The 24501-nt window shown below is 48.6% G+C and overlaps 1 protein-coding gene across 1 annotated transcript in view; it reads right to left on the bottom strand.

Annotated features, from left to right (window-relative positions):
* The window catches only part of LOC309556738 (protein shortage in chiasmata 1 ortholog-like), a gene marked incomplete at its 3' end in the record, with an annotated part of 76297 nt that overhangs the window by 41270 nt on the left and 10526 nt on the right, over positions 1–24501 (bottom strand). Inside the window, exon 4 of the mRNA XM_082259225.1 lies at positions 5721–5869. Coding sequence (XP_082115351.1) covers positions 5721–5869 — 149 coding nt within the window. The remainder of the gene's footprint in view (positions 1–5720; positions 5870–24501) is intronic.

Below are 24501 nucleotides of genomic sequence, written 5' to 3'. Positions count from 1 at the left end.
GCTGGAGAACTGGATGTAGTGGGACCAAGTGGTGGGACCGTACCCCATTCTTTCAGGGACTGTTGTACTATTCTCTTATATAATAAAAAGCTGCGCTAACAAATGATAAAGCAAATGTATGAACAATGGGAAATTGAGTACAATCCAAGTTCATAAGAGAGTATCAAGGTCAAGTGTAAAAGTCCAAGGAAGCCTCCAACAGACTCCGGGTTAAAGAAAGTCCACCACCAGAGAGCACTCGGTCAACTGCTGTGAAGCATGCATAAGGGGTATGTGCTTACCAGAAGGATACAGGTTTTGAGCATGGGTATACACCAAATAGCCTCAGAGCCAGCTCCAGCGTAAGTCACCTCTCCCACCGAATGCAATCAGGAATAAGAACAGCACCAGCTACCTCGTCCTCATCAAAGCCAAGCAAACATATGCAAGAGAAGAGTGGGGCCACAATAGTGTAGATGGTATGCACAGTTTATTGAGCAAATAAATGTAAAAACACTCACAAATGTCGAAGAATGAAAAGCATTTAGCAGGATCAAAGCCGCCGCCGCCCGACTTCCGGCCGCACAGTAGTGACGTCAGCACGCCTTTCCTACGATCGTTTCGTCAGAACTGACGTCTTCCAGGGGATGCGGGCAGCGCGCTGAGTCACCACTATTAGTACCGTCAGAGGCATACGCCCCTTAGGGAAGTCGGGGAAGCAGGCAGCGCCATATTAGAACATGGAATAGACCAGGCATTTGCGGAGAGAGCATTCACACAGCGGCTGCAGCTCCTAACCTAATAGGAAGCCGCCATAGCTGTCTCAAATGTTAATGAAGCTCAATCAGCATTCCTGGAAAACTGATAAATATACAACAAATAACAATTGTGAATAAAGAGCAAAAACACAAGGAATAACATTAAAATCCAGCCGGAGTTGCCACCGCAGGGATCTGCTCTTGGATTGGATCTAAATTGATAAAATCAACCCGATATAGCAATGAATAAAGCCGGTACAGTGGCCATTAGCATTAGCCAAATAACGGAGTAGGCTATATAAAGGATAAATGAGCACTAAACCGCCCAATCCAGGCTAAGAATGGCCAAATTGGAAAGTAATAAGAATAAATAGGCTGAGAATAAATAAGCCCACCATATGCTATACAATCACAGCGGGTCTAAATATTAAAAATACTTATATTATAAAAAATATATTGTAATATAAAAATATATGAAAATGAATATATAAAAAATAAAAAACATATATACAAAAGGGATTGGAAATTAGCCACAGAGCCTGAACGGGTGCAACTCCCACTGGGGACAGGACAAAATCAGGCCGATATAAAGGCTAGAGAACATTCAAAAATGAGAAATAAGCATAACAGGACCGAATCAAGAATTGTCGATAAAAGCATTAATATCTGTATCTACATTTAAACCGAAAGGGGTAAAGCATTTGTTCCTGTAGATCCAGGACATTTCCAACTTGGAGAGACCCCTAACAAAGGGCTCTCCTCTCCAGTGAGGGACAAAGTTGTCGATCCCCATGAAAATAGTACCCTGGGGATTCTTGTTGTGCTTTAATCGGTAATGCTTGGATACAGAATGCTTTGTAAACCCTTTACGAATATTAGCTAAATGTTCATTGCATCTGATGTATAGGGGTCTTTTGGTCCTCCCTATATATTGCAAGCCGCAAGGGCATTGCAACAGATAAACCACCCCTGTCGTGGAGCAAGAGATAAACGGCTTAATCTCAAAGGTGTTACCTGTGCTCGTAGACAGAAATTCCTTGATGTTCCTCTTTTTATTTTTATTAACTGAACAGGTCTGGCAATAGTTACACCTGTAATAGCCAGTAAGCTGGCTAAAAAAAGGTCGGCTTAAGTCCAGGGGGATTCAAAACATTGGGAGCCAGCTTGTCCCTTAGAGTAGGGGCCCCTCTGAAAATGACCCTGGGTTGCTCTGGTAGCACATCGGACAAAAGGCGGTCACTTTTAAGAATATGCCAATGTCTCCGAATTATGTTTTTAATATTCTTGTGCTGTGTTGAGAAGGTAGTGACAAAAGGGGCACTGAAGGAAGCACTCGTGGTCTTTGGACGGGCTACTATAGAAAGCATATCAGATTGGTCCATCCTCCCAACTTCCTCAAAGGTGTTCCTAAGGAAAGTGCTGTCATAGCCCTTATCCATGAATCTACTAGTGAGGATTTTGGCCTGATTTTTAAAATCAACCGTGTTCGTACAGTTCCTCTTGATTCTCATATATTGTCCCTTCGGAACAGCACGCAACCAAGGGGCATGGTGGCAGCTGTCCGTGGGAATATATGATGTGCGATCAGTCATTTTAAAGTAAGTGTTGGTGACAAACTTGTCACCCGCACTCAGAATGGTTAAATCAAGGAAGTTGATGGATTCCTGACTGGCCTCAAAGCTCAACTTTATGCCTCTATCATTCTGGTTAAGCTCCACCATGAAGAGATCAAGATCTGATTTAGACCCATTCCAAAGTAGGAGGACGTCATCAATGTACCTGGCCCAGAGCATAATCTGGGGCCTCTCACAACCATAGATGACGTCCTCCTCCCACTGGGCCATAAATAAATTCGCCAGGGAGGGGGCATACTTAGCCCCCATTGCCACTCCTCTGTCCTGGCGAAAATATTGGCCCTCAAACCAGAAATAGTTAGATCTGGTCGTGAACTGTAAGAGTTCCATGATGAATTGGACTTGACGTCCAGGAATCTTAGAGTCACGAACCAATGAATCATTCACAGCTCTAAGACCCAAGTCATGGGGGATGACGGAATATAGAGATGCTACATCTGCCGTCACCAGCCATAAACCTTCAACTGGGACAAGAGAGGCTAATAAATTGATGACATGCCGCATGTCCTTTGATATATGCGGGAGTCAGCTGTACCAAGGGCTGAAGGTACGAGTCAATATACTTACCCACCCGGGACGTCACAGAGTCAATGCCACTCACAATGGGACGCCCCGGGGGGGAAGTGAGACTCTTATGCACCTTCGGCAAATAATAGATTATCGGTGTCCTAGGACACTTGGGTATCAAAAAAGCTTTCTCTTTCTTATTGATGATGTTAAGAGCAAAGCCTCTAGCGACTATCCCCTCCAGTTCTTTCTTGTATCGGGACATTGGGTCCCGAGGGAGAGGGGTATAGGTATGTGCGTCACCAAGAATCCGATACATCTCTGCGAGGTAATCGGACCTATCAAGCACTACTATACCCCCCCCCCCCTTATCGGCAGGCCTTATGACTAGGTCCTTGTTTTGACACGAGGAGTCTAGGCCCTTAACAGAGTCCTGACTCATCCGATTTTTCCGCACATGGATGTCATTCAGATCTCGAATAACGACATCTCTGAAAACCCTCAACGGCGCAGCCAAGGTACCCGGTGGGTTAAACAGAGATGCGTTCGAGAGACCGGAATGCTGGAAGCGAGTGGAAGCACCGCCACTAGCAGTAATAGGATTGCTCAACAGATATTTCTGTATATTGATTTTTCTCACAAACTTGTGTATATCCATGTATGTTTGAAATTTCTTTAAACATTTTGGTGGAGCAAATTTAAGGCCTTTGTCCAATATATTTTTTTCCGATTCAGAAAGAACCTGGTGGCTAAGATTAAAAATTCCTGCCCCTCCTAGGTTCTTTTTCTGTCTCTTAGATTGTAGCCGCCTCCCCCCTCTAACTCCTCTGGGTTTTCTAACGGCCGTTTTAGCCCCTGTTTGACCGGCGGAAAAACCCAACCTGGGTAGTCGGATTGTGAGGTCCCAGCTTGAGGTGACACCTCTGTGATTGCTGAGCTTTTCAAATCAGAGGGACCCTGAGAAGGGAGTGGTCCAAAATTAGGTTGATTCCCCAAAAGGTTGTCCCTTGGGTGCTGATTATCCCTCAAAGGAAAAAATTGATTGCTGGTGGGAATATTGTATTGATAATCTATTCTGTACTATTCTCTTGACTAGAGATTCCAATCCATGGTCCTCATGCACCCTCTCACCGGCTGCTTGAGCAAAACATAGCTCACATAGGGACTTGTCCTCCGGGACATGCGCCCCACAACCCCAACAGGCTCTCTGGTATGTGCGGTGACTCTGGTGTTGTTTGTGGTGTCTGGGGGAGGAATTAGAGCGTCTCCCCTGCTGCCTACTCCTTGATGGAGATTCATGGCGCTTTGATCTGGAGGATGAACTCCCACGAGGTCTGACAGGGTCTCTTTCTTGTGACAAATCAGGCCTGGAAGAGCTGATGGAAAAAGAAAATCGGGGAGACACTGGATTTAGCCATGAAACAGGGATCAGCTAGCCCTCCCCCGCCCCCCCCTGAAAAACGCCAGCACCCACCTGTTGTGAGAGGGCTGGCCACAGGAGGGCGGTGATGCAGGATCCATAGTTCAGGCCAATAACCAGACTGATAAAGAAAGGTAAAACACATCAGACACCAGGTCAGTGATACATTGTGAGGTAGCAACCATCTGCCCCCCCCCCACCCCCTCTGCAGTCAAGTATCCATTGCACATACCTGTAGCAAGGAATCCAGAGACACTGGGAAGCTGCCGCAACGCCCACAGTACTTTCCCAAAGTACAGGGGAACCGTCAGCTGTTTAAATCTCCCGCCGGAATGACGTCAGCGGTGATGCGGCCGCGATCGCTAATGCGCATGCGCGAACCAAGCCTCGGCTTTGCTCGTGACGTACTGCGCATGTGCGGGACCACGAAGCGTCTACCGATTGGACGCAAGAGGCAGAGGAGGAAGAGGAAGGGTTGCTGGAACGCAGGAAGCGTTCCAGCGCCATTGGGGCCAAACAAACACTGCAAAGCGATAGAAAAGAGAGACAAACAAGGTGCACATAAATGACAAATACCGCTGCCATGAAGGGATGCAATGCGAATCTTCAGACCCATGTCAGGAAATGCCGGCCAAGCTTCAGTCAACCGCAGAGAGCAGGGGAATTTAAATGTCACTCACCCGCCCGTGGCTGGGCCCTGGACATGCAGACACCATCCAAAGTATCCTAAGGTAAGCCGGACGATAGTAAGACATCAGAAATGTAGGTCCTTGGAGGAAGACAAAAAAGGAACACCTGCTGTACCTGAGAGCTGAAATTTATGGGAGGGGGGTCCTATACCCTTGGAGTGGAGGTGGGGTTAACCCACACGTAGGCTGCCATGGAGACTGACAGGAAAGCATGTATTTAGAGAAACATTGGCAGGAGGAGCTTCTAGTCCTCTGCTGCTGGTCACATGTTCAAAAAAAAAAAATCAGCCTTTGGGAAACAGAGTAAAAATAAAAAAATATTGATAGACTGTTTTAAATTGTCATAGAAATATATATTTGAAAGCAATTTTTTTTTTTTTTTTTTTTGCTGTAATGGGAAAATACCCAAAGAAGATTACATAATTGACAAACTTATGGAAGATCTAAGACTGATCAATTTGGAGATGGTGTCTAAACAGAAATGCACACCAGCTACTTTTTCTGGCTCAGCCTTGATAAATACACACAAAATACAAGAGCAAAACTGCAGGCATGGATGATAATGATCATCATCAAATCAATCATTGGACTGCTACGAGTGCACAAGAACCTCACCTAGAAACCTACATTTTTAATAAGTTAACATTTTCTTTTGAGGATTTTTCTCTAATTTTTTGACATAACCAAACAAAAAATATAAATATGCTGAGATGCAGTGGACATTACAACTTACATTCAGTATAGGTGAATGGGATGGTTTTCCAGCATTCATCAGCACATGATGCTTCAGCGGCACAACTCTCACTGACATTGCACACATCCTCTAGGTCTATCTGAGAACAAGGGTTTGAACTGGGAACTATAGCCAAAGCCTCTTCTTTTCTGTAAAAGTGGACATTTATTTGCAGTCCTTTATAAATTGTTATTATTTGTAGCTTTTTATAAATGGTCACTTCAGTTGTGGTTATAACAGAGATAAACAAGAGAAAGACAAGAACAATCAGTCCTTCTGAAAGGCTGTAGAAAAGTTTGAAAAGATGCCCATTGTTGCAGAGTTTTTTTACTGCAACCTTCCAATATTTCTTACAGCCTTTATAGTGTAAATAAAGACTGAAATAAAAGCCTGCTTATCAGCTACTGTTCAGTTTTAACATTACAAATCAGGACGTTGGAAAACTAAAGTCACAGCTGGGAAAGGGAGCAGGGTAAGCGGAGCTGCTGAGAGAATAACTTGAACGAATGGGTTAGGGGGAGCATGATTTAGGCTAGTACCACACATGTCCTGTTAGTCCAGATTCATTTTTAATTGAAATCAATTAAAAACTATTATAATGAAACTTTGAGAAGAACATATGGATGAAGGGTCTACATGACTAAGGAGATTTTTAGGTCAGAGAAGGGTAAAGCTGAACTCCAGAATAAGGAAATATTTTCTAAATACAAGAATCATGTATTCTCCCTTGAATTTTGGTTTGATTTGTGTATTTCTTGCAGATCTGTGCGGTAATCCAGTGTGAAACTTAGCCTCTGTGCAATAGCTTCCTGTAAAAAAGACCAGTCAATGCTGCTCTCCCTCCTTGTGCAGAACGACCGGTCTTGTCTCCACCCCCTCCATTTCTGCAGGCAGCCTGTGGTGGATGAAGCCTGCTAGGTCCTTCCTACATCTCTGTAGAGGCAATTATCATAGCAGCTTGGCAAATTAGGAGATTTGAGGGTAATCAAAATAGTTTAATTGTTACAAAATTGTAGGCCCATCTGGTGGTAGGGTGCTTCCACTTGCTAGGTTGTGGGTGTTTCTCCTAGTAGTTAGGACCCTTGGTAAAAAAATAAGGGTTCATGTCCACGGGCGTTGTTTTCCTTTTTTTTTGCATGAATTTGGAAAGCACATCAAATGCAGGTCAGTAAATTGCTATTGACTTTAACCACTTAAAGACCAGGATTTTTCTTGCACTTTTTGTTTGCAAGTTTAAATCCGTATTTTTTGCTAGAAAATTACTTAGAACCCCATACATTATGCATTTTTTTATATAACATATAACTACTTCAAATATGTTAGCTGGAGCTGGAGGACCAATTTGCAACTTATTAGGTCAATTGGCAACATGATTGGGTATATAAAGTGCCTCTCAGAGTGGCAGTGTTTCTCAGAAGTCAAGATGGGCAGAGGATCACCAATTCCCCCAATGCTGCGGCGAAAAATAGTGGAGCAATATCAGAAAGGAGTTTCTCAGAGAAAAATTTGAAAGAGTTTGGAGTTATCATCATCTACAGTACATAATATCATCCAAAGATTCAGACAATCTGGAACAAACCGGAAAACCATACTGGATGCCTGTGATATTCGGGCCCTTAGACAGCACTGCATCACATACAGGAATGCTACTGTAATGGAAATCACAACATGGGCTCAGGAATACTTCCAGAAAACATTGTCGGTGAACACAATCCACCGTGCCATTCGCCGTTGCCGTCTAAAACTCGATAGGCCAAAAAAGAAGTCATATTTAAATATGATCCAGAAGCGCAGGCATTTTCTCTGGGCCAAGGCTCATTTAAAATGGACTGTGGCAAAGTGGAAAACTGTTCTGTGGTCAGACGAATCAAAATTTGAAGTTCGCTGTGGAAAACTGGGACGCCATGTCATCCGGACTAAAGAGGACAAGGACAACCCAAGTTGTTATCAGCGCTCAGTTAAGTATGCATCTCTGATGGTATGGGGTTGCATGAGTGCGTGTGGCATGGGCAGCTTACACATCTGGAAAGGCACCATCAATGCTGAAAGGTATATCCAAGTTCTAGAACAACATATGCTCCCATCCAGACGTCGTCTCTTTCAGGGAAGACCTTGCATTTTCCAACATGAGAATGCCAGACCACATACTGCATCAATTACAACATCATGGCTGCATAGAAGAAGGATCCGGGTACTGAAATGGCCAGCCTGCAGTCCAGATCTTTCACCCATAGAAAACATTGGGCACATCATAAAGAGGAAGATGCAACAAAGAAGACCTAAGACAGTTGAGCAACTAGAAGCCTGTATTAAACAAGAATGGGACAAAATTCCTATTCCTAAACTTGAGCAACTTGTCTCCTCAGTCCCCAGACGTTTGCAGACTGTAATAATAAGAAGAGGGGATGCCACACAGTGGTAAACGTGGCCTTGTCCCAACTTTTTTGAGATGTGTTGATGCCATGAAATGTAAAATCAACTTTACCCTTAAAATGATCAATTTTATCAGTTTAAACATTTGATATGTCATCTACCGTATGTTGTATTCTGAATAAAATATTGAAATTTGAAACTTCCACACCATTGCATTCTGTTTTTATTCACAATTTGTACAGTGTCCCAATTTTTTTGGAATCGGGTTTGTATATCACTGTGTGTGTATTGCATCTATATAATATACGAGTTTCACTTTTTGAATTGAATTACTGAAATAAATAAACTTTTTGATGATATTCAAATTTTTTTTTTTTAATTTTAATTTTCTATTTAGCCACTTTAAGACCGGAAGATTTGGCCCCCTTCCTGATCAGGCCCTATTTTGCGATTCGGCACCTCTTTACTTAAACAGACAATTGCGCGGTCGTGCGACGATGTACCCCAAAAAAAAAAATTGACCTCCTTTTTTTTCCCACGAATAGAGCTTTTTTTGGTGGTATTTGATTACCTGTGCGATTTTTTATTTTTGCGCTATAAACAAAAAAAGCGATAATTTTGAAAAAAAAAAAAATATTTTTCACATTCTGCTATATAACATTGCCTCCAAAAAAATGTAAAAATCAAGATTTTTTAACATTTTAGGCCAATTTGCTTTCTGCTACATATTTGTGGTAAAAAAAAAAAAAAAAATCGCAATAAGCGAATTTTGATTGGTTTGCGCCAAAGTGATCGCGTTTAATAACTGCGGGAAAGATTTATGTCATTTTCATTGTTTTTTTTTTTTTACTAGTAATAGCGGTAATCTGCAATATTTTGTGGGACTGCGATATTGCGGTGAATAGATCGGACCCCTAACTGACATTTTTTACACTTTTAGGGGACCAGTTACATTACTACAGTAATCAGTGCTATAAATATGCACAGTGACTGTAATAATGACACTGGCAGGGAAGGGGTTAACCCTATGGGTGATCAAAGGGTTAAATGTATGCCTCATGCTTACTGACATGTGGGGGGGGGGGTTCTGTGACACAGACAGAGATTGCAGGTTCAGCTATGCTGAATCCTGTGATCTCTCCCTGTCTGTGTCACGGAACCATGAACCAGACGTACAACAACAGATAAGTGAAAATAAGAAAGCTTTATTGAAAAACAAGCTATAAAGCAAAAGTCCAAACGGATGGCGAAACCGATGCAGAGTCTTTGCGAAGCCAGGGGCAGGAACCAGCAGGGTAGTCAGACGAAGCCAGGATCAGGAACCAGCAGGGTAGTCAGACGAAGCCAGGATCAGGAACCAGCAGGGTAGTCAGACGAAGCCAGGAACAGGAACCAGAAGTAGCAGCAGTCTTAGTGGCATGTGAACACAGGAGGACCAAGCAGGGAACTGAAGCCACAGACCTCCTATATATATGAGCTAGGTATCCAGCTCCTCCCAGTGGGAAGGAGGAGCCGCAGGGTGGGAGGCTACAAGAAACCCAGAAACCAAGATGGCCGCCAGCACATGTCAAACGAAGGAGAACAGCAAGAAGGTAAGACCATGACAGTACCTCCCCCTCAAGGGCCCCTCCTCCGCGGAGTAAAGAACGGTTTCTGAGGGAAGCGTGCGTGGAAGGCTCGGAGCAAGGCAGGAGCATGGACATCTGCGGAGGGAACCCAGGAACGCTCCTCTGGACCATAACCACGCCAATGAACCAAAAACTGCACCCGACCGCGGACCAGGCGTGAGTCCAGGATATTGCTCACCTCATACTCCTCACGATTGCCCACTCGGACCGGACGAGGCCGAGGAACCGAGGAAGTGAAACGATTACACACCAGAGGCTTCAACAGGGAGACATGAAACACGTTGGAGATCCGCATGCCAGGAGGAAGCGCAAGGGCATAGGCTACCGGGTTTACCCTGCGAAGCACTCGGAAGGGACCAACAAAGCGAGGCGCCAGCTTGGGAGTGGGCACTCGAAGGTTGAGGTTGCGGGTGGACAACCATACACGGTCTCCGGCCTGGTAGGAAGGAGCAGGCGCTCGTCTGCGATCAGCCTGGAGTCTCTGGCGCTGCGCAGAGACCTCAAGGGACTTCTGGATCTGTACCCACGAAGCACGTAGGACGGAAAGGTGATCCTCCACAGCCGGAATATCCTGGGGAGAGAATACCTCCGGTAACACGGCAGGTTGGAACCCATAGTTGGCCATGAAGGGAGACGTCCCAGAGGAAGAGTTCACCGCCGTGTTCCTGGCAAACTCAGCCCAAGGCAGGAGGTCAACCCAATTGTCCTGGTGATCGGAGACATAGCAACGAAGGAATTGCTCCAAGGCCTGATTGGAACGTTCTGCGGCCCCATTGGACTGGGGGTGGTAGGCCGAGGAGAAGGAGAGATGAATCCCCAACTGGGAGCAAAAGGCGCGCCAGAACCTGGACACAAACTGACTCCCCCGATCCGACACAATCTCCTTGGGCAAACCGTGCAACCGGAAGACCTCCCTGGCAAAAATCGTGGCCAACTCCTGTGCAGAGGGTAACTTCTTGAGAGGAACACAGTGACACATTTTGGAAAACCGATCCACAATCATGAGAATGACCGTATGGCCTCGGGATGCAGGGAGGTCCACAATGAAATCCATCCCCAGGTGTGACCATGGGCGCTCCCCGGTGGCTAAGGGTTGCAGAAGGCCCAACGGAAGGTGCCGAGGGGACTTACTCTGGGCACAAACGGAGCATGCCGCTACATATGCGGCGATGTCGGAACGTAGGGAAGGCCACCAGAACAGACGTGAAACAGCCCAGGACAGCTGATTCTTTCCAGGATGCCCCGCGGTCTTGGAGTTATGGTAGGTTCGCAACAACCGAGTGCGCAACTCCTCAGGCACAAAACATCTGCCGTTGGGTCTCCCAGAGGGAGCACCAGATTGAGCCGCCAAAATCTGCTCACCCAGGGGAGAGGTCAGGCTGGTGCGAATGGCAGCCAGGATCTGATTCGGAGGTATGACCGAAGTCGGAATCGACTCCTCCCTGGACAGGTCGGAGTACTGCCGTGATAAGGCATCAGCCCTGATGTTCTTGGAACCGGGTAGGTAGGAGACAACGTAATTAAAACGTGACAAGAACAGAGCCCATCTGGCCTGACGTGGTGTCAATCTCTTGGCCTCAGAGAGGTAGGTCAGATTCTTGTGGTCCGTCAGGATGAGGACCGGAACCACCGAACCCTCGAGCAAGTGCCTCCATTCTTTAAGAGCCTGCACGATGGCCAATAACTCCCTGTCACCAATCTGATAGTTGCACTCCGCGGAAGACAGTTTCCGGGAGTAAAACCCACAAGGAAGCAGAGGACCCTCTGGTGTTCTACGCTGAGACAGAAGGGCGCCTACTCCCGTCTCAGACGCGTCCACCTCGAGGACAAAGGGCAACCCAGGGTTGGGATGCGACAGAATCGGAGCCGACACAAAGGCGGACTTTAGAGCCTCAAAAGCTCGGATGGCCTCGGGCGGCCAGACCTGGGAATTACTGCCCTTCCTGGTCAGATCCGTGAGAGGCTTGGCTAGCATGGAAAAGTCCCTGATGAACTTCCGATAATAATTGGCGAAGCCCAAAAAGCGCTGCAGGGAGCGAAGACCACTGGGCTGGGGCCACTGTAAGACAGCCGAAACCTTCTCAGGATCCATGGAGAACCCCTCAGCGGAAATGATGTAACCTAAGAAAGTTACCTGGGATCGGTGAAATTCGCATTTCTCAAGCTTACCGAACAGCTTGTTCTCTCGTAACCGTTGCAACACTCGTTTGACATCCAGAATGTGGGTCTCCATGGACTCAGAATATACCAAGATGTCATCCAGGTAGACCACCACACACTGCTGCAACAGGTCACGGAAAACATCGTTGATGAATTCCTGAAAGACTGCGGGCGCATTGCACAGCCCAAAGGGCATAACCAAGGATTCATAATGACCGGTCCTGGTGTTAAACGCGGTCTTCCACTCATCGCCCGCCTTGATCCTTACGAGGTTATATGCCGCCCTCAGGTCGAGTTTGGTAAAGACCGTGGCCCCTTTAAGGCGATTGAACAGCTCGGAAATCAAGGGTATCGGGTAAGCGTTCTTGATCGTGATGCGATTGAGACCCCTGTAATCGATGCAAGGCCTCAACTCACCGCCCTTCTTTTTCACAAAGAAAAATCCAGCCCCTGCCGGGGACGAGGATTTGCGAATGTGTCCACGTGAAAGCGCCTCCCTCACGTACTCCTCCATGGCCTCATTCTCCGCTACCGACAGTGGATAGACTTTGCCACGAGGAGGAACGGCACCAGATTGTAACTCGATGGCACAATCGTATGGGCGGTGCGGAGGTAGGGCAACCGCGCGCACCTTATCGAATACATCCCGGTACTCCTCGTATTCAGGGGGCAACAGAGAGTCCGAGGAAGTACACAGCAACTTGACAGGCCCATGGATGCAACTAGCCCCACACTGCGGTGACCACGAGAGGATCTCGGCCGATCTCCAATCGAAAATCGGATTATGCTTCTGGAGCCAGGGGTACCCCAAGACCACGAGTAGTGTGGAGACGAAATAACCTGGAAGCAGACCGACTCTCTGTGGACGGCACCAATGGCTAACCCCACTGGAAGGGTCTCATGAGTCACGTGTGGCGGCAGAAGGGGTCTGCCGTCTATCGCCTCAAGAGCCAGAGGAGAACCTCGAGCCTGCAGAGGAATGGAATTGGCGGCAGCGAACACACTATCAATGAACAAACCACCAGCACCAGAGTCCACCAACGCCTGGGTCGTCACCGAGCCCCCGACCCAGGAAAGGACAACAGTGATCAGTGGTTTGTCAACACGGGAAACCGGGGACGAGGAGACTCCACCCAAGATCTGCCCCCGACAGGATCTCAGGTGCGAGCGTCTCCCTGGACGGTTCGGACATGCCAACCGAAAATGCCCACCGAGACCACAGTACATGCATCGGCCCTCGCGTCTCCGGAGTACCCTCTCCCCCTCGGACAGGCGAGCAAACCCCAGCTGCATGGGTTCACCCCCAGACAAGTCATCCCCAGGAGGCGTGGGAGGAGAGGGAGGCACGGGTGGGACAACAAAGGTAGGCGCCAATCTGTTAGGAGGCCTCCGCAGACTCTCCTTAAAGGAAGGTCTCTCCCTGAGTCTGGTGTCAATCAAAATCAGGAAAGAAATAAGAGACTCGAGCTCCACTGGTAGGTCCTTAGCTGCAACCTCATCCTTCAAGGCATCCGAGAGACCATGAGAGAAAGCAGCGACCAGAGCCTCATTATTCCAGCCCACCTCTGCTGCCAGGGTACGAAACTCAATGGCGTATTCAGCTACGGATCGTGAACCCTGTCTGATGGACATAAGGAGCTTCGCAGCAGAGGCAGCACGAGCCGGCACATCGAATACCTTCCGAAGAGAAGCAACAAAACCGGAAAACTCGGCAACCACCGGATTGTTGTTCTCCCATAAAGGGCTGGCCCAGGCCAAGGCCTTGTCCGAGAGCAGCGAGATTAAGAAGCCCACCTTTGATCTCTCAGTAGGAAAGGCATGTGGCAGCAACTCGAAATAAATGCCCACCTGGTTAAGGAAACCTCGGCACTGAGTTGGCTCTCCCCCAAAGCGCTGTGGAAGGGGGGCAGAACCGGACATACCCCGAAACACCGCAGGCGCAACAACAGGTGTCGGGGTAGACTCTGGCGCAACAACCGGAGCGGCAGTAGGAGCGGACCCAGGAGCGACAACCGACCCATCGGCAACGGGAGCGAAATGAACCGTGCGTTCAAGCAGGGTTTGCAACGCCACGGCGAACCGACCCAACAGGTGATCCTGCTGATCAAGTCTGGCAACCAGCGTGGGTAGCGAGGATGGCCCTGTACCGTCAGAATTCATGGCTTGGTCCTAATGTCACGGAACCATGAACCAGACGTACAACAACAGATAAGTGAAAATAAGAAAGCTTTATTGAAAAACAAGCTATAAAGCAAAAGTCCAAACGGATGGCGAAACCGATGCAGAGTCTTTGCGAAGCCAGGGGCAGGAACCAGCAGGGTAGTCAGACGAAGCCAGGATCAGGAACCAGCAGGGTAGTCAGACGAAGCCAGGATCAGGAACCAGCAGGGTAGTCAGACGAAGCCAGGAACAGGAACCAGAAGTAGCAGCAGTCTTAGTGGCATGTGAACACAGGAGGACCAAGCAGGGAACTGAAGCCACAGACCTCCTATATATATGAGCTAGGTATCCAGCTCCTCCCAGTGGGAAGGAGGAGCCGCAGGGTGGGAGGCTACAAGAAACCCAGAAACCAAGATGGCCGCCAGCACATGTCAAACGAAGGAGAACAGCAAGAAGGTAAGACCATGACAGTCTGTCACTGAGAAGATCCGCCTGCTTTATTTACGTCTTCTCACACTTTCCCCAACGATCGGGGAAGAGAGGCGGCCTTCTCCAGCATTTAACATGAATTTATATATTGCCGTGGTATATTTTGCCTACCGATTCTGTGACACTGTGTAGTGTGTCACCGTTTAGATCTGTTTACCTTTATTAGTTCCGGTGTCCCGTATTCATGTTAAATGCTGGGCGGGCTGTCATTCCCACTGGCCGGATCGGTCTTTTAATGCGAGGCATTCTATGCAGACTCCACCCCTACGTAGTAAGTCAAAGCTGAGAGAGCGCTGACGTAACGCATATAGGGGGCGGAGCCTGCATATTGGACATCCCATCCCTTCCTGAGACAATGCGAGATGGTTTTACATGCACGCACTGCTGAGTGCCTTTTAATGTAAGTGCGGCCATATGTCAATAAATGTATCATACCCATTAAAGCAGAGAGCACTAGATTTATTCTGTTTACCCCCTATATACACCGAGCCATACGAGATCGGAGGTGTGACCCTGGGTTACTCCCCTGTATGGGCTAACATCCTAATCCCCCAGTGAGGGAAAAAGCTGTTTAAGATCCGGGGTGACTCTCGGGTCAAAGAGTAAGGTGAGAGGCCACTTTAGATGGTGAAGGGGACCCTGACACGATCACGGAGGTGTTATCATATCAGTTGGATCATGGGATTTTTTTGATGGACTTTTTCCCCTGTCACTTTATTTGCACATTATATGATTTGCACTTTATAAGAAAAATTTACCTTATTAGAGAGTGTGATTTTTCACTTGTATATCTCTATTTTGTATGTGCACTTGTATATATTTATGTTTCTGGTGCAACACTTTTATGTTTGATACCAGATTTTGAATGTGAAGCGTGAGCACAATATTGGTGTGAGCAGCCGGATATTGATCACTAATTTTATGGCACATATATATATATATATTTTTTACATATTTTTTGACACATAGTCATTTTATGTTACGTTTCTTTTATATAAGTTATTGTGTCACATTTTTTGCGCTGATAGTTTCTTTCAATATTTTCTTATTTTTTTAAAAGATATAACGTTAACTGCTACATGGTATGAAGAATACACATAGTATGTGCTGGTCCCAGGACCTCCGCGAGAGTGGGCTAGACTCGCTCTGGGAAAGTTGTCTCCTAAGAGTAACAGGAAAACCAAATGGTAACTGGCAACAAGGGAGAGTATTCTCATGTGTGGGTAGAGGCCTGAGCCTGTGTGCATTCAGAAATATTTTTTTAATTGTAAAGTAAAGACAGAAAGGAAAATAAAGGAGAGGAACTGTAAGAAAGAGAAACAAAGTATTATAAAGGAGAGAAGGGGAAGAGGAAGGAATAGGAGGGGGGAGAGGGAAAAAGAAAAAAAAACCCAAAGCCCATCTGGGGGACAAGAGGGAGACCATAGGGGGCTTGAATGGCAGGAATGACGCCCAACAATGAGCATCAAAAGGTGACATCAACCTGTGTGGCACCAGTTCCCTAAGTAAAGCCAGAGTAGGGCAAATACTCGTCCAAGACCTGAAAAAGGTTCCAAGGCATCCACCTAGTCCAATGTGCCTGGCTCGTCCCTCGAAGGGCTGATGTGAGATCTTCCGTATGCTCAAGTTCGTTCACCCTGGCAATCCATTGTAAAACTGTAGGGGCAGATTGCTGTTTCCACATAGCAGGGATGCACACAGGCAGCACTCAAAAGGTGTTTAAGTAGAGATTTAGGATATCTATTCTTCGACATAGGCGTAAGGTTACGCAACACTGCCTTTGAATCGTTTTGCAGGGCCACATCTGTGAACCTCGAAACAAGCCAGAGCAGCGGTCCCCAGAAGGAGGAAAGAGTACAGGGCAGTCCCAGAAAATATGTAGGAGGGTGCTCTCAGAAGAGTGACACCTCCAACACCTATCACTCTGTTGAGGGAACAACTTGGCCAGAAACGATGGTGTTCTGTACCATCCCTGGCCATCAACTTATAAGTATATTCCTGATTTCTGCCGCTTAGAGCAGATTTGTGTGCGAAGTAAAGTATAAGATCCCTCTGGGGAACCAAAAAAGTAACTCTGAGCTCCCTCTCCCATTTTGAAAGAAAGGGGGGCTTGGACTGCACCTTGAGCTCTAAGAGAAGTTTGTAGGAGCTGGAGAGAGAACCACGAATCGGGCCCTCACCCAGACACAGTTCCTCAAAGGCATGCAGTGACTGCTGGAAAAAACTGAATTTTTGTAAAATCTTACCTGTAAAATTCCTTTCTCTGAGTCCTCCGACAGTCGCCGCCTCTTCATATTCGTCACATATGGGGTATTAGACTTTGCTCCGAAGGAGTAGCTAGGCAACAGAATATGTTAACAATAAAGCTTTAACATATCCCACCCTCAAGGGGTGGTCCCCTCAGTCAATACCCTCCTACTTCCTGCAACCATATCTCAGTTTTAGTGGAATAGCAGTAGAGTATACATTCAAACCCCAAAAGAGGGGCGGGGGCGGCGACTGTCGGAGGACTCAGAGAAAGGAATTTTACAGGTAAGATTTTACAAAAATTCCGTTTTCTCTTACGTCCTCCGACAGTCGCCGCCTCTTCATATTCGTCACATATGGGGACGTCCCAAAGCAGTGCAAACATGAGGGGTGGGAAACGCATCCGCGCCGAAAGGCAACGCAGTCTCCACATCAAAGAAAGGAACCTTACCAAATGAAGGAAACTAGCTGGGCAACAGCAAAAATAAGTGCTCAACAGGAGCAACAACCCAGGAAAAGACAAAAAACCCAGGGGATACAAAAAACTATCCCAACAGCCAGGATTCCCCAACAAGGGACCCTAGGGAACAGCCGCACTAAGAACCTTGCGGCCAAAGGAAGCATCCGCCGATGCCTGAACATCTACTTTGTAGAATTTTGTGAAAGTGTGCACGGTCGACCAAGTCGCCGCCTTACACACCTGGGCTACAGAAGCCCCATGACGGCAGGCCCAAGACGTACTCAGAGATCTAGTAGAGTGCGCCTTCACAGGCACAGGGGGAACCTTCCCCTGCAAGGCATAGGCCTGTTCAATGGTCTGCCTGATCCATTTGGCGATGGTAGAGGCCGAAGCCGCCATGCCCTTCCGAGGACCCTCTGGAAGAACAAACAAGGAGTCCGTCTTACGAAAAGACTCAGTCGATTTAAGGTAAACCCTTATCGCCCGAACAACATCCAGAGAGTGCAATCTCATCTCCTTTGGATGTTTAGGCTTCGTGCACAACGAAGGCAAAACAATATCCTCGTTAAGATGGAATTCCGAAACTCGTTTCGGCAGAAAAGAAGGAGTAGGTCACAAGACTACCTTATCCAAATGAACAACCAGGTACGGAGACTTGCAGGACAAAGCCGCCAGTTCCGACACTCTGCGAGCCGAAGTGATCGCCACCAAAAAGGCGACCTTTTTGGACAACATAGACAACGAGATCTCCCTGATCTGTTCAAAAGGAGCACGTTGTAACACAGATAGAACGAGATTCAAGTCCCAAGGGGGCAAAGGATCCCTCCTCGGAGGAACCAGATGCCGCACACCCTGAATAAAGGTGCCAACCAAGGAGTTGGAAGCCACGGGACGTTGAAACAGAACGGCCAGCGCAGACACCTGACCCTTTATCGTAGCCAGCGCCAAACGCTGATCGACACCCGTCTGAAGGAAAGACAGCACACGGGAAACCGAGTACGTGCGGGGTGAAAACCCCCTGGACTCACACCAGGCAAAATAGGCCTTCCAAGTACGGTAATAAACCTTCCCCGAGGAAGACTTCCTCGCGTTGATCAAAGTATGAACGACCTCTGGAGAGAGACCCTTCTCCTTCAGGACCTCGGTCTCAACAGCCAGGCCGTCAAAGCCAGCGACTGTAAAGCAGGATGGTAAATCGGTCCTTGAGACAGTAGATCGTCTCGAAGAGGCAGACGCCAAGGGGCGTCGACCGCCAGATTCACGAGGTCTGCGTACCAGGACCGGCGAGGCCAGTCCGGTGCCACAAGAATCACCGTGCTGCGTTCCGAGTGTAACCTGCGAAGGAATCTGGACAGCAACTGAATCGGTGGAAATGCGTACATCAGCCTGTACTGATGCCACGGGGCCACTAACGCGTCCGACGCGTCTGCCCGAGGGTCGCGCGTCCGTGCCACGAACCTCTTCACCTTGTAGTTGAGGCGAGACGCGAACAGGTCCACATCTGGAAGACCCCACTTCGCGCACAACATCTGGAAGACAGCCGGGTGGAGAGACCATTCCCCCTGATCCAGGGTCTGGCAACTCAGATAGTCCGCCTGCCAGTTCTCCACTCCCGGAATGTGAACCGCCGTTATCGCCGGGACATGAGTCTCGGCCCAAGATAGAATGTCGGCCACTTCTCGAGCCGCTCGGGCACTCCTGGTGCCCCCTTGGTGGTTGATGTAGGCCACCGCCGTGGCATTGTCCGTCTGCACCCGAACCGGGCAGCCCTGCAGCCGGTCCGTCCAGCGATGAAGACAGAGCCTTATCGCACGCAATTCCAGAATGTTGATCGGGAGGGAAGACTCCCCCTCCGACCAGGTCCCCTGGGCGGACAGAACGCCCAGAACACCACCCCAGCCCGACAGGCTGGCATCCGTGGTGATTACCGTCCACGAGATCGGACGAAACGACTTGCCCCCGGACACCAACGGAGACTGGAGCCACCACAGAAGGTTTTCCCTGGTGCGATGACTCAACGAGATCTGAAGATCCAGAGATTGAGGTCGCCCGTCCCACCTGGACAGGATCTCCGCTTGGAGACCCCGCGTGTGAAACTGCGCGAAAGGAATCGCCTCGAAGGCCGAGACCATCAATCCCAGACATCTCATACACGTCCGCAGAGACGAGTGTGGAACGTCCCTGAGGGACCTGACTTCCTCCTGAAGAGTCCTGAGTTTGTCTTCCGGCAGGAAGACCTTCGCCTGCACCGAGTCCAGTATCATTCCCAGATAGGGGAGACGAACCGACGGACTCAGTGTCGACTTTGGAACATTTATCGTCCAACCAAACTCCTGCAGAGTTTGCATTGTGACAGACAGGTCCTCCTCCAGACCCTGTCTGGTCGCAGACCGAACCAGAATGTCGTCCAGATACCCCAGGACAGAAATGCCCTGGGCCCTCAATAATGCCAGAACCGGTGCAAGCACCTTGGTGAAGACCCGCGGAGCCGAGGCGAGACCAAAGGGCAACGCCACGAACTGGTAGTGATCCTCCGCAATGGCAAATCGAAGGTATCTCTGATGACCCTCGAATATGGGGATGTGAAGGTACGCATCCTTCAGATCGATGGAGGCCATGAATTCCCCCGGAACAAGGGCAGCCACCACCGAGCGCAGGGATTCCATGCGGAACTTGCGAACCCGCACAGAGCGGTTCAGAGCCTTCAAGTCCAGAATCGGACGAACCTTGCCCTCCTTCCTGGGCACGGTGAACAGATTGGAATAAAACCCCCGAAATCTGTCCCGATGAGGCACCGGAACCACCACTCCCTGAGCCCTCAGGTCCCGCACCGCCAGGTGCAGATCCCGCAGGCGCTCTGGAGACAGTTGAAGATTTGAGGGAAAAAATCTGCTCTCCGGCCGAGAGAGAAACTCGATCTTGTAACCAGATCGAACGATTTCCAGAACCCATCTGTCCCGCACACGGGCCAACCAGGGCTGAAGAAAACCGAGCAAGCGTCCCCCCACCCCAAAACTGGGTGAGGGCGCCCCTTCAGGCCGAACTGTTATGGGCTGCAGGTCCGGATTGGCCGGACTTCTGTTTCCCAGACCAGGGCTTCTTCTGAGAGCCTTGGCCTTTGAACGGTTTGCCCTTGTAGTGCGGCCGAAAGGCACGAAAGGACCCCTGAGGGGGCCGAAAATTAGCATGCTTCTTCCCAGAAGCCCCCTTAGCCTTGGGGAAATGGGGCAAGAGAGTGCTCTTACCCCCGGTGATCCCCTTAATCAACACATCCAGGGACTCCCCAAAAAGGCGAGACCCATCATAAGGCAGATTGGCTAAGGTCTTACGTGAAGATTGGTCCACCGACCAACATTTCAACCAAACCAGGCGGCGAGACAACACCGCCACGCTGTGCACACGTGCAGCCAACGGAATCAGGTCCAGGTCCGCATCACACAGATACATGACACCCTGGTGGATCTGATCCACCATATCCAGGGTCGCCGCCGAGGCCGAATCGGCCACTAGGACGCGCCTAAGCATCTGCGTCCAACTTGCGATCGCCTGGGCCGCCATGAGAGAAGCAAACAGAGCCTTAAGCATAGAACCCGTAACAGAATAAGTATGACGGGCAAGAGACTCCAGTCTCCTATCCGTGGCATCACGGAAAACAGGGGAACCCTCTGCAGGAATCGCAGTGGCTTTGTTCAAAACCGCAATTGCATGATCCACTGGCGGAGGCACACACCACCGTTCATCAGTGGCAGGCGAGAAAGGATAACGCAGCTTGAATTTACTTGGTACCGCAAAAGGCTTGCGCAGATCGCGCCATTGATCAGCACGCTGAAATCAGCATTGCAGGGAAAAACCTGCGGCGTCCTGCGTTTCCTCTGCGTCCCATAAGCCGCCAAGGCAGCGGGGGGACACACTTCGTCCTGCAAACGTAGCGTCTGCTTAATGGAAGCAATCAACTCATCCATGATTGCAAGCTCTTCAGGCGAGCCAGGGGGAGAATTATCAACCCCCTCAACTTCAGCCTCTACCTCAGACCCTACTAGATCAAGAGAGGAGCGGGACCCCGATAAGGAGGTCCCTGCCAGAACAGCCCCATCACCTTCACCCTCAGAATCAGAGGACAGAGCAACTCTGGGCCGTTTAGTAGATTGAGCAGCCACCAGCATTTGCACCTGGGCAGCAAGGCCAGCCACAATAGTGGCTAAATCCCCCCCTGGGGGGGGAAACAGCGGTCCCCTGGCTTTCCACCAATACTGTAGGAAACTTGCCCTCCTGAGAATCCATTGCCCCTGTAATGCCAGACAACCAAGGGTTAACTGCCCCCTTTTAGCAAGCGCGGCAAGCGCAGCCCACCGCACCACACTCAGGCACAATGAGACCCCCACAGGGAATATACAAACTGAATACAGGCAATGGATAGCAAGAACAGAAGGATAAAACCTGAGGAGACCCCGCTGCTGCTGCTGCCTCGATCGGTGTTCCTGGAAAGAGGAAGTGATGCTGCCAGGGCGCTCTATGTAAGCCTATGGAGGCTACAAGAAAATGGCCGCCGTGCATGTAAACCATGCGGCCGGAGCGGGCGCCGGTAAAATGGCGTCGTTTGGCGCCGAAAACGCCGCTCCACAGTGCATAAAAACACACACATTACATCCCAATATAAGGATACATGTTAGATCGCCGCAGCGATCGCTGTATATGCCCAAACATGCCAAGAAAAAACATGCCCCACAGCACACAGCTTCTCACACTGCCCAGCCTGACACACACAGTGTCATACAGCTCCCCCCCCCCCCTTGCAGCCCACAGCATGCAGCCGAGAGATAGGGAGACAAGCAGTGTGATTAAAGGCAGGTTACACAGTCCCAGACTGAGACCCCCCCAGACAGACAGGTCCCCACATAAATACACTTACCTCACATGGCGTGGGGAACCCGCACAGGCGAACAAGCCGCTGCACATGAGGCAGGGAGAGTCGCAATTCAAGACGCACACAATGGAGGTTAAGAAACCGCACATCGTCCGGTGAGGTAGCCACCTCACCAATCATCCCTGCACCGAACAGGGATGGGTCGTTCACTGTGCCAGGAGCGTTACCTGGCTGAACGCTCGATGGCAGACTGGGAAGCCACTGACCCACGACCTGCGACCAGGGGGATCAGCCCGAGACCCAGTCCGCATGATCCTCTTCGTCCGAAGAACTAACTAATGCTGACAAAAATAACAGCTAAGTAAAGATAGAGAGAAAACTCAAACAAAATATTAAAAAGAAGAAAGAGTCTGGGACAGAAAGTCCCAGCACAGAGAGAGCCAGCCACTCCTGACAAGCTAGACATTAAAACTGAGATATGGTTGCAGGAAGTAGGAGGGTATTGACTGAGGGGACCACCCCTTGAGGGTGGGATATGTTAAAGCTTTATTGTTAACATATTCTGTTGCCTAGCTACTCCTTCGGAGCAAAGTCTAATACCCCATATGTGACGAATATGAAGAGGCGGCGACTGTCGGAGGACGTAAGAGAAATGTATGTTTCCGTAGAGATCGCAGAAAATGCAACAGTTGAAGAGAACGCCAGTGGTTAAGGAAAGAGGGGGGTTGACCGGGGGGTAGAATGTGGTCCGTGTGCCATCCATCCGGGCTCAGGAATTGTGAAGCACGTATAAGCCCTCTTGTGGATAAAAGACTACAGTTGGATCCTGTAAGCCCGGGCTGAAAGCCCAGATGTCCAATAATTGGTACTGTATCATAGGAGAGGGAAAACTCTCCAGGGAAGCAATCCTAAAAAATATCTCCATCTCCGCCAGAGTGGCACCTATCAAGGGATGCCCCGTGATGGAGGTCTAATGCTGTCTACCCGTTCAAGGCAGTCCCGCAAGCGGTGCGCCACAGGTATCCTGTTCCAGCTGGACCCACAGTTTAGGAGGCCGGTGCCTACACCAGTCCAAGACCCTAGTCATATGGGCAGCAGTACAATACAATGCGGGGTCTGGAAAGCTTATGCCCCCCCTTGCCTTAGGACAGAGCAGCAGGTCACCTTCAAGACGAGGGTGCCTACCATGCCAGACAAATTTAATAAACACGGAGCGAACAGAATGTAAGAAGATTCAATGCAGTCTAATTGGTAGCGCTTGTAAGAGGTGATATTCAATTTTTTTGAGATGCACCTGTATATGCAGAACTGGTTTCTTTGCAGAGTCCGGTGCAGTTTCCATTCAGAAATCCAGTTGCAAATTTGACGCCTAAATCACACCTGAACAGGACTGAAAATGCACAGGACCCTTTTTTAATTCGCAATCCACCCGCTCCATTGAAAACCAGTCTGGTTCACATGTTTCGAGCTGGGAATTTTCCTTGGTTTTGTTTGATATGCGTCATCCCCATCCATGTGCTCCTTGGTGCAAAGGCCAGTTATAGGTGGGGGCAGTGGCCATTTGTTTGTTACCTGCTCATTTAGCAGGACTAGCTTTTCCTTATATTTTCCTTTACTATTTGGCATTCCAACTGGTTACTATTCACGACTGGCTCCAGCCTTTCTCAGATAACACCTGCACTACCACTGAGACTGTTATAGTCTTGTCTTTGAAACTCTTCATACCATTATTTATAGACGCCAAGTACCGTTCTGCAAGTGTACTACTATACTGAAAACCCCCCTCTTCCATACAATAGTAACACGCATCTCCATGGCCTCCTGGTCTACATCGCCTAACAACCCTTTGTGGTCCAACCCATCCCTATACAATTTACTTAACATTCCTGGCCCACAGAGATGGTTGTCTTGGGAAACTAAATACCTATGCCAACTATACAATATACAAAGTTTCAAAACCTTTACACAATTACAAGAGGAATTTCACCTACCTTCACCTTTGTATTTTACGAATATTAACTCTGCCATGCCATCCATGTATAGTATACATGTATAGTATACCCCTTCATTCCTCCCCCAGCATCTACATAAAAGGTTATGAGGGGAGGTGAGGGAAGGGACAGAGATGCTGTGTTAGCACAGAGAATAATTAGGCACTCTAAGAAGAGGAACGTGCTATGATGTGCAAGAAGGGAATTCACTCCTGAAGCAGCAAAGTCAGAGGCACATTGCAAGTCACAATAAAATAATTTATGAAGTAGGAAAATGCTGCAAGTAATTTGATAGTGCTCTTTTCTGAAAATGTTTACGTTTAATAATATATAATACCACAGGTTGACTTTAAGGCTGCATAAACTATATACAAATAGTTACAGAAGCATTTTAAAACTTACGTAGTGG

This window comes from Pelophylax lessonae, assembly GCF_965119305.1.
Source record: "Pelophylax lessonae genome assembly, chromosome: 1".
NCBI classification, from domain to species: Eukaryota; Metazoa; Chordata; class Amphibia; order Anura; family Ranidae; genus Pelophylax; species Pelophylax lessonae.
This window is presented reverse-complemented; position numbering and strand designations above follow the sequence as displayed.